This window comes from Trichoderma evansii (genome assembly GCF_050947405.1).
Source record: "Trichoderma evansii strain SZMC 28006 chromosome Unknown GGI43scaffold_31, whole genome shotgun sequence".
In the NCBI taxonomy this organism is placed as follows: Eukaryota; Fungi; Ascomycota; class Sordariomycetes; order Hypocreales; family Hypocreaceae; genus Trichoderma; species Trichoderma evansii.
In genome coordinates, this window is record NW_028145175.1 from 107,805 (window position 1) to 122,219 (window position 14,415).

Consider the following 14,415-nt stretch of genomic DNA (forward strand, 5'->3'; position numbering starts at 1 on the left):
TGGTAAAGAGTGTGATTGTCAGAAGTCCGGATCAAGAGAAGAGTGATAAAGATAAAGTGGTAAAGGTTGTATGTATTAGCCGAGATTACAAAACTACCTAGGTATCTGATAATGAATGTACTTATCTCTGAATTCCTCCACAAAGAGAGGGTATTCCTTTCCTTTTTATATATTCCTTTAATAACCCACACAGCCTTTAGTTCACACTCAGATGCTTCCTTTCAAGTATTATGCTGCGAGGCCTCTGACATTACCTGATATATATGTATAATTTAATATTTTGTCAATGTCTAACAGGGAAAGCAGACGGATAGTATAACAGTTTCTAGCACAATTGTCTACTAGGTAATACTAATACAGCCCCCACTCAACGTACTGACTACCCGCATCACCAGCACACTCCATATATCCTTTCGCGCCGACTTGACCGCCACCGCCATACAGCGCGATTGACTGAGTAATGATATTGACGATATCCTGACTGCCAGTATAGTAAGTGACATCGCCAGTCACGCCGCTGTTGTCGACGCCAAAGTTGCAGGTGCCGAACGAAGCAATGTCACGCTGCGAGCCGATGCCAGTGGTCCACTCGCCGTTGGTGCCCTGGATGTTCTTGATGATAGTCTGGCAGTCGGACACCGTCGGCGAGGCAGAGCTGGCCTGGTCCACGTAGGTGTAGCCGCTGCATTTGGTCACGCCCTGCAGCGGATTGCATGGGTATCCTGGGGCGGTGGCGTTGGACTGCGAGGGATTCGTCCACGAGGCCCAGGCAACTTGGGGGCTGCACACCGGGAGAGTAATGTAGCCGGGCGTCGTGATGTCCTGGTTTGCGAGGTCTTGGATAGTCTGCGAGTCCGCTGGGTTGGCGGCGGGCGCCCCGTTGGTATTGCCGTTGGCGACGTATGTGTTGACGGATCCCGCAATGAGGTCGGACACAGTAATGCGTCCCCATTTCGAGCCGAGGCTGTCCAGCCCTTGTGGAGCGGTGAAAAGGGAATCGGTGCACGGCGGTGGTGGTGGATCAACGGTGTCAACAGTAAGCGCAATATCCTCGCCGGTACAGCTATGATAGTCGCCGGCGGCAGAGACCAGATAGTACAGATTGCCGTTGTAGCATGAATATGTGGCCTCTGCGGTGTCGTTGCTCATGTACAGGCCCAGGGGGTTCACCGTGCCGCAGGGATAGCCCGAGTCGACAACGAAGGCAGCAGCACCAGAGACGGTCCAAAGGGCCGGGATGGCGAACCCGAAGAAGGCTCTTGTCACGTAGTTCTCGATGTCGGTGTATGTGCTGTTGTCTGAGGGATCACTCTGCGACGGGGAAGTGCCATCACACTCAAGAAGATTACCATTACCAATCATGGTCCCGAGGAGAGCGATGGAAGTTTCTGATCCATTGAATAAGGCAGCGAGCTGGTTTTCGACGATGGTAGCCCAGCCGCCAAGTGCTTTTCCCATAGTGTCACTGAAGGAGGACTGAGACTGTGCTGTCCAAGTCGTTCTGCACACAAATTTGGTCAGCCAATTGCTCTCGTCGATATCAATCCGAAACAAACGCGTGGACTGCCGCAAAGGACACCCTGATTCGATGATGCTTCAACGAAAAGGGATGATGGCACTTACTCTCCACCGCCATCGAGTGTAATGGTAACAATGGCGGCTCCGAACGCGAGGGTTGCATAGGTAATATCTTTGATCGTGTCAGCGACGGCTTCTCCTAGAGCGACAAGAGCTGGCAGAGCTCCAAAGACTATGAGGCAATTAGCATTGCAGATGTGATGATTCAGATGAAACTCATTTCAAGAGGAAGCAAGGGCTGTGACTCACCTCCGTCGAAGAATGGCGCGGCGACTGCAGTAAGGCCGAGACCTACAAGGTTGGTCAAGATCAGCTTCCACTCGTCGTCTTCTTCCGGAGGCACCGGTGCGAAGGTGTTCTCAAAGTCCGCGAGCGCGTCGCTGATGTACGTGCCAGAAGCATAATTGATGGCGGCGTAGAACTGGCTATACATCTAAATTATGGGTTTATGTCAGCTACTTTCATCATGCCAGCAACAGCACTTCAACTATGTCTCTCCCTCTCCCTCTCCCTCTCTCCTACACAATGCCATCTTGTCCCGAAGCAGGAGGGATGAGGCTTACCTCGTTGATAACCGTGAAAGAATTATAGATCAGATAGCCCGCGACGCCGGAACCACCATTGTCGCCGGTGCCTTGAACCACCGCACAAGTTTCAGTCTGGTCACAATTGTTTTTTCGGAGGGAGAATTCCACAGTTCACGTCTTCAGGGCCATGGAGTGTGTTCATGATGGACAAGCTGAAGGTAGTCCTCTTGCTATCAGACGAGTTCCAAACTCCGATGGCGTCACTCCAAGCGTCGCTGGCGTCCAACCGCGACCAGCGCTGGGGGCAACTCATATACAGGGCATCTTGCACAGAGGGGTCCGAACAGTTTAGTTTCGTCCAGTTGCCGTGACGGGTGCCCTCTTCAAAGGGGTCTGTGCCCATGAGGACGTCGCTGATCAGGATACCCCAGTTCGAGACGACGTAGGGTGGATCATTATACTCTTGCAGATCAGTAGCCCAGTCGGTCGTGCCACCCATCGCCAGACCCTGGTAAAGCGATGCCCGTGAGGCCTTGATGCCGTTGCTCATCCAGCCGACCCATTGAATGTCGTTGTAGACAAGAATATTGGTGTTGCTAGCTGCGTCGATGAAGTTCTGGTTGACCCGGCTAGAGTTAGCGAGGATTTCCTGGATCTCGGCATTGGAGATGTAGCCCGCGGTTTGAGTACAAGGACCAGGTGCAGCTTGCGAGTCGTCAGCTGAGCCCAAGAATGTGCAATCTGGCCCATAGCAGCCCGCTTCAGCCATGGCGAATGATCGTCCGTAGCTGGTCGTGCCGACCACGACCTTGTTGGAGGGGACACCGGCTTTGGTGATCTGTAGACGCAAGAGTTTGCATTAGTGATGGAAAATAAAGGGGCTTCCAGTAGTAACGGGGCCGTTCCAACGTAAACTCACCATGACCAACGCGCCGATTGTTTCGGTAAGCTTCACGTCTGTACGTAAACAGTTGCCAGTTGGGCAACCAAGCTGTGACCACGCATTCTGAGAATCCCACTATATAGGAAGAAGAAAGCTCAATGTCAGTTCCCCTTGTCACAAAATCGCACGCTAGGTCGAGAAGGTTATCATACCTGTCCATGCAGATCGTACGTCATGTATATGATGTAGTCCAGGAGCGGAGCCATCTTCTCGATGGGGAAGCCCTGTAGATACCAGTATGACGCCGGAGCGGCAATTGTGATTTCTTTGCTGGGAAGAAGATTCCTCAGTATGGCGAGAAAGGCGAGGTAGTTGGTACCATCGCTAGTACTAGCCGGAGGGATGCCAGGGATATCCGGTACCTATAACGAAACAAGGGGGGAAAGACTATTAGCGATTTAACACACAGACAAGCGCGGAGCAAGCAAAAGGGGTGAATGTTCGTACCCCTGGATACTCCCAGTCAATGTTGACACCGTCGAGATTATTATCGTTGATGAAGTTGGCAATATTGGTTGCCAATGGTTAAACGATTGGCGGCAGTGACGCCTTCACGAAAGATGTTGTAAGTGTTGGGGTTGGTGGAAAAATCCCAACCACCGATGGACAGGATACGCTTCGCGCCCACAATCCGCTGAAACTCGTTGAACTCATAGAGAGTTGTGGCGTTGGGAATCTGGACCACATAGGACGGGGTGAGCACACCGAAAGCGAAATAGATATGTGTGTAAGCATTAACATTGATCTGAGAGACGTCCTGGAAGAGGCAGGACCGCTGCAAATTGTATTTCTCGTAAAATTCAATGCTCCTATACGTCGCGGGAGGACTGCTCAGCACGATATTGGTGCCGCAATTGGAAATGCAGCCGTTGGTGCCAGTAGCCGCGGTTCCGGGGGCGCCCGTGCCAGTGTTGGTGCAGAAATTAGCCGTCGTACCGCACTGAGACTATCGTTAGCAACATGATCGACTGAACTGAGGAGTTGTGGCAAGGAACTACTGTACTTACTTGGCCCCACACATCGCAGCAAGCATTCAGAGGACATGGGTTGAGCGTGGAGATGTTCGTCCCATTGGCAGGGGTCGGCGTGCCAGGGACCTGTGGCCCACAGAGAGCATTGGAGACAGGCGCCGGCATTGGCGGGTTACCCTTACTTAGACAGATGATGTTGTTAGGATAGAGGGGGCGGTTGCAGCCACCCCAAGCCCAGGTGTTGTTGTTGAAGTTGCTGAGTTCAGTCACCGTGAGGCTGTATGTTGCGGCAATGGTGGAACAGTCGTCATTCGACTGGACGGTGTACGTCGCGCAAGTGCCATCGGCTTGGGGCGGTGGAGCATAGTTGGGCAATGTGCCGGTCGAACAGCAGACGTGTTCGCCCGGCTGGAGCGAGGAGCACTCGTTTGATGCGGGATTGTATTGAGTGAACTGAGCCGAGGTGATGCCACATCGCTGCGCCAAGGAGCCACAGCCATCACCATACACGACTTGGATGGTGGTACAGTTGGCCCGCGGTGTGAGTGCTCTGTGTCGAACAGAGGCGGCATTGCCATGGGTCAAGGAAGAGTTGTTGCTGGTGATGTTGGTGGAGGGAGTGAATAGGGGCGTCACGAGCGGGATGGTGCCCGTGGCGTTCTGGACGACTGGGAATGTCAAGCATTCCGCCTTTGACCATGACTTGAGGGCGTCCTGTACGGCAGCAAAAGTTCCATTGCCAGTGGCTATCAGGCCGAAAATGTGATGCGAAGTCTGGCCAGGCTGGCAGAATTGCATCGCTACCTGGGCAGAATGGCTGGCGCTGGATGTGGCGATGGAGTTTTCCAAGTACGCCAGCGCGATGTTCCCGATGCCCCGGTTCTGCAGACCTTGGCCGATATAGAGACCAACCGAGGTTGAGCCAAAGCTGGCGAAGAGAATGGTCGGATGGTCCGCGGCGCCGAATCCGTTAGACAGATAATGGCGGATCTGGGTGGTGATTGTGGCAATAGAAGTTGAGACGATGGAGCCTGGAGTGGAAGGCCAGGATCCAATCTCATATGTGCCATTCACGAGGACTGGGCCTTTTGCTGACTGCGAGCTGAGACTCGAAGTGTTGGCCGGCAAATTTGCCCAATCCGGGCCGAAAGAAGTGCAGGCGTAGATGCGGTGAACTTCATCAGCATCATCGACTGGGTCGAGGAAGGAGAAGGAGTAGAAGATGGACTCTTGGCACAAGGCAAATTGATCGAAGTTGCGTTATAGAGACCAGTTGGCAGGGTTGGGCCCCGTCACGGCACATCTTGCTGGACAAGCACTGGATCTGCCTTGATAACCCGGACTCGCAGGTAGCCTAAGGGGCGTCGTTATGGCAGAAGATGTGCCAACGAAGAAGGACAATGAGGCAAGTGTCATGTATAGGAAGGCAAGGAAAGCATCGCGCGGCCAAGGCCACGCGGAAGAGTTGGACAGCGGCATTGAATTATACACATGTCGTGACTAGGAAAAAGAAGAGCAGATGCCAAGATGGCAAAGCAGACGACGGGTTTGATTATCCCCGTGGAAGATGGGAAGTTGTTGCCGTAGATATTGTTTAATGCTTGATCATGTTATAACCCAATATGCAACCTATGAGCTGCCAATTGGAATAAAATGTATACTATGCCTCCTTGACTAGTTATTAGCAGATGACTTATAAGGCCAAATCAGCCAATTCAACTGTGCATAAACAAGAAGAGTCATAGTTATACTATACCTCGAGGAGAGCAACTGCAGAAGTGAGATTGTATATATAACCGCAAAGACAAATAAAACAAAGTGAAAGTTTCAAGTACTGTATAAGTACAGAGGAGTCTATATTTTTTATAAAAGCTTTTGCAAATGCTTGTATAAATCACAAGGCTCAAATATAACTAGTAGTGTAATCTTATTAAGGCTGTATCATAACTGGTCTTTTACGGACATTGAAGAGCTATATATTGATTTTAAAACTCCCCGGGAGCATTTTACACACCCATTAAAAGCAATCTTGGATAAAGGATGACTCCTCGTGTAATCGGAGAAGTTGCTTATAGCAGGTGCTCTCCGAGAAGACCGCGGTATAAAAGTCATGCCTATCCGCACGCAGACCATGGTGTATAGATTCCCAGAGGTGGAATAGAACACAGAAGGGGTCAGCTCTGCCGTGATAGCCGTATGTTAGAAGAAAAGCAAAGAAAACTCTTCTCAAGATTAATAAATTCAGAAATTACTCACAACCAACAACTTCACAACCAAGACATAACAAAGACTACCGTGGACCCACACGAGAGGTTCAGCTATTGGTGATGCGGGCAATAGTTGGCGATGGATCCACCATGTCAAAGGATCAACCGCCAAGGAGCGGGAAGCGAGACGGGGGCCCGATCGGACTGCGGCACGGCGATTATAGAAAAAAGGAGAAAAAAAAAAAGAAAAAAGAAAAAAAAAACAGGGGCAGCGTCGAGGGGCCAGAAGCAGATAAAACCTTCTCCAGGAGTTTCAATTCAAGAGAGGTGAAAGATACCGCACAAATTTACCACTCTGTAGACCGCTTCACATACCGTTCAGGTTAGAAACAGATATACTATTACTGGGTTGTATAAGAGAAAAGGTTGCTAGTAAAGGAACAGAGTTAGCGCATTCAGCCTGAAATGAGGAGATTGAACCCGGTCATAACCAATAAGGCCGAAGACTCCATGGCAATTCAGTAAAGACTAATAGACCATCGAAGAGGATCTATGGGGACACTTCATTTTGATTCCGGTGTTGGTGCGTTTGGCAACGCAAAGCCGAGGCATCGTGGGCCTAAATGACTCGCTCCCAGAGGCCGTACGACGTTGCACTAGACGCATCCCGCAGCATATCAACAATTTCACTACTAGCAGAATATAGGCCTACATGGTATAAACATCAGGATAGGGCGTCCATATCGGCAAGGATGTGCTGACAAGGGTACCCTGTAGTTTGAAACTTCGCTTCAGAACACAGCTTTTTCAATGGTTTCCTCTTTAATGACGGAGAATTATCCATAGGTAACCCCGTAGTATAAATAATACTTCCTGCGGAGATTCGCCTGCTGGGTCAAGGACTTTTTGTTAGTGGAGTGGCCAGGGGATAATAGTCAGTCACTCCTATCACCAGAGAGCGCTGATAAAGAAATTTCAGTATGCAATCAATGCCATATTAACAATTAGTCATCTATATATGCTTTTTTAGCAATAATAGCTCTCTAAAACTATTACAACCATCTACATGAAGTAAGCCCGTATAGGCCTATCCAGCTATTCAAACTAAATCCAAGGATCTACAGTAGACTAACTAGCTTTTTCTATACATACTAATAACCTTAATAAGTCTAAGCAGGATCTATGAATGCTTAACGCTTAGGTTCTTACAATAAGGGTGTGATACAAGTAAATAATACTAAAGATTAAACACACTAATCTCATATATCACATATATATTGCCATAATTTCAATATAAGGAGAGTTAAAATATATCATTATTAAAGGCCAGCTAATTGCTACTTCTAGAGAAAGAAAAAGACCCGTGTCCGTCTTTCAACCAACCATGTAAAGTGCATGCATCTACCTCATGCAAGATGGATTAGGGCACCCAATGCAGATAGCAGCGTAAGCAATATTGACGCCGCTGCCACGCGAGGATTGGCTGCTGAAGGTTGACCGGGAGGCGGGCTTGGATTCAGGCAGGTGAGGTTGGAACTGTAAGAGGTGCAGATAGAGCCCGTGGCTCTGGCTAACGCGGATAGACTGAATGCGGCTGCAGAGTCGATTGTCGCCGCACATGGGTTGGTGGTTGGGCTGGGACCCAGCATACCACATCCCCAAGAAGAGGTTATGTTAAATGCTTGAGCCTCCGCGGCGCCACAAATGTCAGACGATGTAGCCGCCTCAAGATCGATTGCCTTTCCAGACTTGCTGACGGTGAAGACGGTGGTGAAGTTTTCGCTATGCGTTTGGCCCCCGCAAATGTTGTACTGCACGTACCAGGCGAGAGTCCAGACGCCGTCTGGGTAAGAAATGGTGTTGACAGCACTGCTGAGCAGATAAGGGTTTTTGGGTGTGGATGTCGCCGTAGTCACATCGCCGGCCACATCAAAACCACCACCACCGATAGAGCCGGGCGACCTCGTGTTGTTGCCCTCCCACATGTTCCACTGGATTGAAGCGGACAGCGGGACAGCCAGAGATGGATTCTGAATTGCAAAGACGACGGGCATCAGCCAGCTCGGAGCGTAAGTCTCATTGCGAGGGAATAGCAAGTCCACTTCAAAGGTGGCAGGAAAGGTAAGAGACGCGCTCTTGTCACCCATTGCAGTCATTAAGCCGGCCATTAGCGCAGCGAAGGCGAAGCGAATGTGGCTGGAAGCGCCCATGATGGAAGATGAGAACGCTTAAAATTGAAGGGAATAGAATGAATGAATGAATGAAATGGCGGGTAGCCCAAGGGGGGGAGGGAAAAGAAGAGAATGCCGAGTTTAAGGCGGGAGACCATGGTGAAGAGAAGAAGGAGGAAGAAGACAACACCCAAGGCGGTGCGAGTGGTGATGTCGAGATGGCCGTGTCGTTCAAGTCGGCGGCGGGCGCGTGCCATCACATGCGGCAGTTAGTTTCAACTACGGAGTATTACATAGTAGTACAAAAGGCCCTTCTCAGAGGGTCTTCGGCCGCACCAATACTCTGTGTGAAAGGCACGGTTTCGCGGGAAAGACGGCACGCAGGAACCGTTTTGTGTTGTTGGTTCACCCCTGTCTGATACCCTGTTGATCCTCTGGGACTTTGGGCCGGTCTCGTTGCAAACCAGATCCGCTAATTAGCTTCCCACAGATATGCTCCTCCAACCCCATAGCTTTATACTGGTTGAAGCAAGTCAAAGAGAAGGCAATCCACGCAGTGTCTACCAATCAATATAGCAGAGCCAGTTAATTACATTACCTATATTAATATCAACCGCGCTACATCATTGCAATTGTATATTTATATAAAGCACAGCTGTATTTAGTAGATTAGCCTAGACAAACTAGAAAGCAGTGAAGTCCGCGGGCGAACATAAACAAGCTTTCCGGCTTTTTACTTTATTCCAACAGCCCTGCTAGAAAGATAGAAAGACACCCCGGTTAATATTGTATAAACTGTTATTAATAGACTATTTAATGTCTGTTGGTTCCCCCATGTTCTTTTTTTTTTTTTTTTTTTTTTTTTTTTTTTTTGCCTAAAGATGGATCCAGCTACTCTGCACTATACAAAAATACAATGTAAGTTTGCCGTTTCCAGTGAGTTCGTTGACCCATATGAAGAGAAAGACGGCTCTAGTAGCGACCTTTACTTACCACAAGTAGCAAGAGAGCCGTAGCAAGAACCCGAATGTGGTATGTAACGTTGAAGACTTAGGTTTTCTTGCCCGACCAACAGCAGCTGGATGTGGATTTGATAGCAGATGTGGCCAACAGGATGGATATCTCCGTCGCTTGGCTCAGGAGAAAGGTTATATCGTGAAGTGCTTCACGCTCTAGACCCGACGAGACCTCAGCACATCGCTTCGGACTGTCGCAACTTTTTTTTTCTCTTCGGACCTCCAATACGCGTGCAGCATATACTCCATGCTATAGGATTCACGGCATGACATAGTATACTGCACGCTGCGATGGATTCAACTTCTAGCCTCAACCGTGCCAAGACTCTCCAGGTGCGCTCTGGGTACAAAAAGGCCGTCCATCATGCGCTTTTCCCTCGACGAGACAAGGCATTCAATCCTCTTCTCAACAGTTGTCTTCAGCATCACTCTGGTAACTTCTGAGTTGCTCCAAATCGGCATCTGTCCTTAAACAAGCATCAGCAATCATGATGGCGCCAACTTCCCTCAAGGCTAGCCTCCTCCTCCTCTCTCAGCTACAGCTGACTCGGGCCATGATACTGGCCCCCCGTCAACAGGTCACTTGTAGCTTTACAACCGCCGCCAGTTCTGGAGATACCTGCGACTCCTTCGCTGCCGAATGGGGCTTGACCGAGCAGACTTTTGAGTCTCTTAACCCCGGTGTCTCCTGCCCGAACCTCGTGGTTGATCAGAACTATTGCGTGGTCGGCACAGTTTCATCTGCGCCGCCCTCGAGCTCCTCCTCGTCTTAGTCGAGCACGAGCTCTTCGTCTTCGGCTCTGCCGGCCAAGACCTCCTCCACTCTCGTCACCTCCACGCGCGTGTCGACCACGTCGTCATCAACGACTTCAGACCAGCCGCAGCAGACGGGTACCACCGCCGATTGTAACAATTTTTACCTAGTTCAACCCGGCAACTCGTGCCCTGCTATTGAAAGCGATTTTGGCATCAGTATGAGCCAATTCATTACCTGGAACCCATCGGTTAACACAGGTATGTCCAGATCTTATGTTCTGATTAAGTGTGCTCGCCAAGATGAAAAAAGAAACGTAAAACACTGGGTTACTAACACATTCTACAGGCTGTACAAACATCATCGCCGGCTACTACTACTGTGTCGGCGTCCCCGGCGCCTCCAGAGTAACCACTACCACCACGTCGACCAAAACCACCGGCAACGGCATCAGCACGCCCACGCCCACGCCCATCCAGACCGGCATGACCACCAGCTGCAACAAGTTCTACCTTGTCCAGTCCGGCGACTCCTGTGCCGTTATCGCCACGACCTACAACGTCCCCCTCGCAACCTTTTACTCCTGGAATCCAGCCGTCGGCTCGTCCTGCGCGACCCTTGACGTCGGCTATTACGTCTGTGTCGACGCCATCGGCTACACGCCGCCGAAGACCACGACCACGACCACGACCACCAAGAAGACCTCGACAACCTCGTCGGGCAACGGCATTACCACGCCAACGCCCTTTGAGACGGGAATGGTGAACAACTGTAAGAAGTTCTACCTCGTCAATTCCGGCGACTCATGCGCCACTATTGCTACTAGCCAAGGGACGACGGCTGCCAACATTGAGAAGTGGAATCCAGGCGTCGGATCCACCTGCACGACTCTGTGGCTAGGCGATTACATTTGCGTCGGCGTGTAAATACATGAGCTCGATTTTACAGTAGCAAGTAGTAGAGCGTATATTTGTAGATTATATTAGTAATGGAAATGGATGATTTTACGAGACTAAGGGAATAGACAAATTGCTGTGCACTGTTAGCTGCGATATATGAATTTTCGAAATTTCGTAATAAAACGCCGATTGCTTTCTATGAAATTTGTACAGTGAGCATGCGTTTTATAACCGGTAGCAAGTTCAGACCGCGTTGTATAGATAAATCATTGCAATACAGAGTCAAATAAGAACAAGTAGCATAAGAATAACAGTGTGTAGATGTTTGCACCCTTTCACGGCTCTACTGACTACATGTATATAAACTCCGTAGATTTACAGTCATTGTGAGATAAGCCATTATCGAATACGCCATTTGGGGAAGGCTTGATATTGGTTAATAGGATTACCTAGGGCATATAATAATACCACGTAAGTTACCTATTTAAAAAGTTTACAGTATTTAGTTGTAATTGCTAGAAAAATAATAATACAGGACTCAGAAGTACTGGCATCCATTTTCCGGTTCGCGTTATTATATTCAGCTGCTTACAAGGCCGTTTACAAAATATATTCCGTATTGTAGTATATAAGTGGATTAGAGGACTAATCCCATCACATACGACCATAGGTAGTGGAAAACTCGGGGTCCCGTCTGCTCCCCCATAGATAAGCCACTAACCGGCAGATTAGTAGTTGGGTGGGTGACCACCAGCGAACACCGGCTGTTGTATGTTTTTTGCTTTTTTTGTTGATTTTTTTTTCTTTTTTTTCCTCGTCTCAGAAACGTTGTTGCTGCGATGCAGTTGTTGAATGTGCATGTATGTACGCTAAAGAGATGTGTGGCGGGGTCTTCCTCAGGTACATGTACACGGCTGCTCAAGTTGGTAGCGCCCAAGTGAACAAAGGTTAAATCAACTTGAACCAAGGACGTATAAAGATGTAAAAGTTGTTGAAATGCACTATATAGACCTTTTTATTACCTTGTTAACTATACATCTTACACTATTTTCTTGAGTTTGCCGAGAAATGGCACAATTCAAGTTTGCCATGTATCATTGCCAATCTATTGCGGCGTCACCATGTCTTACAAGCTCTTTCCCAGTAATAAGCATGTTTATAATACTAATAAAGCCAATAAAGCTCAACGGGTCGACTATTTCAAATTGTACAGCGATAGGTGTAGGTGTTGGCTATTAGAGAAAGGCAGGCAACTCAATCAGCAAACCATGCTGCTAATCAATGTCGCAGAAGATGGTCATTGTACATATTAATTTAGGCAAGGCAGCCAGCTAGGTTACATGCAGCCCCCTGCCTAGTCCTAGAGCCTTGTCCTAGAGCCTTGTCCCAGCGAAGGATTCTATACTATACTATACGCAACTCCTCCTCTTTGCAGCCAACCTTCTTTTCAAGTGGTGTCCGAACCATCGCCCCATACATCTAAAATTAAGCTGTGTAACTTGGACTTGTAGTCATAATCGATTCCATGTACTCTTAGCTGCCGTGCCACTCACACCTCCCCTCGCCAGAGGGACGGCCCCGCACAATGTCACGCCTACCCGACCTCGTTCGTGATACTCGCCTCAACACCTCATTCAAAGACAACATCACGATACACCATTACGACGAGTCAGACGACGAAAATGATTTCCGATCAATATGGCGATCAGAATCCTGGGAGCAAACGAACCACCTCGGCCACGGCAGCTACGGCGACGTCTGGCTCCAGCAGTGCGTGGGCGGCAAGCAAGGCTACGAAAGACGCGCCGTCAAAATCATTCCTCGGTATCGCCTCAAGGATAAGAAGGACAGCTACATGGCCGAACTAGAGGCCATCGCAAAGTTCTCGCAAAGACGTGTAAGCTTCGTAGGACTCATGCCTAAACCACAGAATTAGGAATACTAATCTTTTATTGCGCTCAGTATTCAAAGTGCTTTGTTAAACTGCTTGGGTGGTACGACACAGATTCTTCTCTTTACATTGCAATGGAATATTTCCCCCTTGGCGATTTAGAGAACCACATGGCCAATAATGGACCCATGCAGGAGGAGGATGCACAGCAGGTGGTCATTTCAGATACTTGAAGGCTTATCGTATATGCATCGTGAAGGGTTTGCTCATCGAGATATTAAGCCTGGTGTGAGTTTTACATCATCCACCCTCTAGAAAAAGATTGTATACTCATTTTGCCTTTCAAGAATGTGCTCATCAGATCCCAGCCACCAAAGAGTGATTGGTGGGTCAAAATCAGTGACTTTGGTATAAGCAAGCGTGTTGAAGGAACCAAGGCACAATCAACCGTCAGGGGCACGATTCAGTACATGGCACCAGAACTCATATGGCACGAGGCAGGAAATCCCATCAACTACATGGCAGCCGATATGTGGGCTCTTGGCGCAATGGTCTACCGAATGCTCACCCTGATGCCTGTTTTTTCTACCCCAGGCGCGTATAATTACTATCTAGTAAATGTTGATTCATTTCCTTTGCAAGAACTCAGAAAGAGAGACGCCAGCTCAGACGCCATATTGTTCATTCGTTCGCTGATGGGACCTCGCCCTGTGGAGCGTCTTCCGTCAGACAAGGCCATGGAACATGCTTGGGTTGCATCTTTTAAAAGCCATTTAAGACAAATCTCTACATCATCGGCACCCACACCGTCGTAACTGCTGTATATCTATTCATTCAGAATGTAAATATGCTAACTCTATTGAGAAATATACACTCCGCAAACAGACAGTCTGCCCCAACTGCGGATCTAAACCTTGGGCCACAATATCAACCAAGAATACAGAATATAGCATTGAGGCTCAGCAGCCGAGTGTCACTTTCCCAGCATCGGACAGGATAACTAATATATCCTCGCCTTCGCCATCTGTCGAATTCATTGAAAACCGGCTTCCCGCCGTTCATGATGCTTTCGAGCAGAACGTCCAATATGACCCTGCATCACAAAGATATGTGAAATCTCAACTTATCAATAAGACCGTCCAAGTCAAAAACATTGCCACTGAAACAAACTTTTATGAAATTAAGGACCTCTTTGACTTCTGGTTTGTCCCTCTCCTGCTACATTGGCCTCTATGGGCCTGAGCTAACATGTTGTATGTAGCGGCAAAATCACCGATATTTTAATCAACGGCTCCGAGGACGACCCGAACACGAAAATCGCAGATGTCACTTTCGAAAAGGAGACTGCCGTGGAGAATGCTCTTCGCCTGAACAACACACAACTGGGCCCCAACAACATTACAGTCGCCAGAGCCACCGGCGATGAGGACACAGAAAAAGACTTGGGTGGATGTAAGT

The 14,415-nt window shown here is 48.9% G+C and overlaps 4 protein-coding genes across 4 annotated transcripts; 2 read left to right on the forward strand and 2 right to left on the reverse strand.

The window, feature by feature from the left end:
• Positions 1-328: 328 nt before the first annotated feature.
• On the reverse strand, positions 329-5,435 carry GGI43DRAFT_431514 (glycoside hydrolase family 18 protein; the record flags this gene model as incomplete). The annotated part of the gene is made up of 11 exons (XM_083209418.1): positions 329-1,501; positions 1,624-1,750; positions 1,828-2,011; positions 2,142-2,237; positions 2,281-2,943; positions 3,025-3,123; positions 3,201-3,410; positions 3,496-3,497; positions 3,580-3,988; positions 4,056-5,248; positions 5,339-5,435. 11 exons carry the CDS (start codon positions 5,433-5,435, stop codon positions 352-354), a joined length of 4,230 nt encoding a protein of 1,409 aa, XP_083055763.1. The 3' UTR covers positions 329-351.
• Positions 5,436-7,520: 2,085 nt separating this feature from the next.
• GGI43DRAFT_417559 (uncharacterized protein) lies at positions 7,521-8,792 on the reverse strand. The gene has a single exon (XM_083207433.1). It carries the CDS (start codon positions 8,434-8,436, stop codon positions 7,633-7,635), a length of 804 nt encoding a protein of 267 aa, XP_083055764.1. The 5' UTR covers positions 8,437-8,792; the 3' UTR covers positions 7,521-7,632.
• A 1,112-nt stretch (positions 8,793-9,904) lies between these two features.
• GGI43DRAFT_431517 (LysM peptidoglycan-binding domain-containing protein) lies at positions 9,905-11,093 on the forward strand (the record flags this gene model as incomplete). The annotated part of the gene is made up of 3 exons (XM_083209419.1): positions 9,905-10,147; positions 10,187-10,427; positions 10,516-11,093. The coding sequence occupies 3 exons, from the start codon at positions 9,905-9,907 to the stop codon at positions 11,091-11,093; spliced, it is 1,062 nt and encodes a 353-aa protein (XP_083055765.1).
• Positions 11,094-12,383: 1,290 nt separating this feature from the next.
• Positions 12,384-13,951, forward strand: GGI43DRAFT_265946 (kinase-like domain-containing protein). Its single transcript, XM_083201022.1, has 4 exons — positions 12,384-12,972; positions 13,029-13,060; positions 13,152-13,245; positions 13,305-13,951. Exons 1-4 carry the CDS (start codon positions 12,652-12,654, stop codon positions 13,770-13,772), a joined length of 915 nt encoding a protein of 304 aa, XP_083055766.1. The 5' UTR covers positions 12,384-12,651; the 3' UTR covers positions 13,773-13,951.
• Positions 13,952-14,415: the final 464 nt, after the last annotated feature.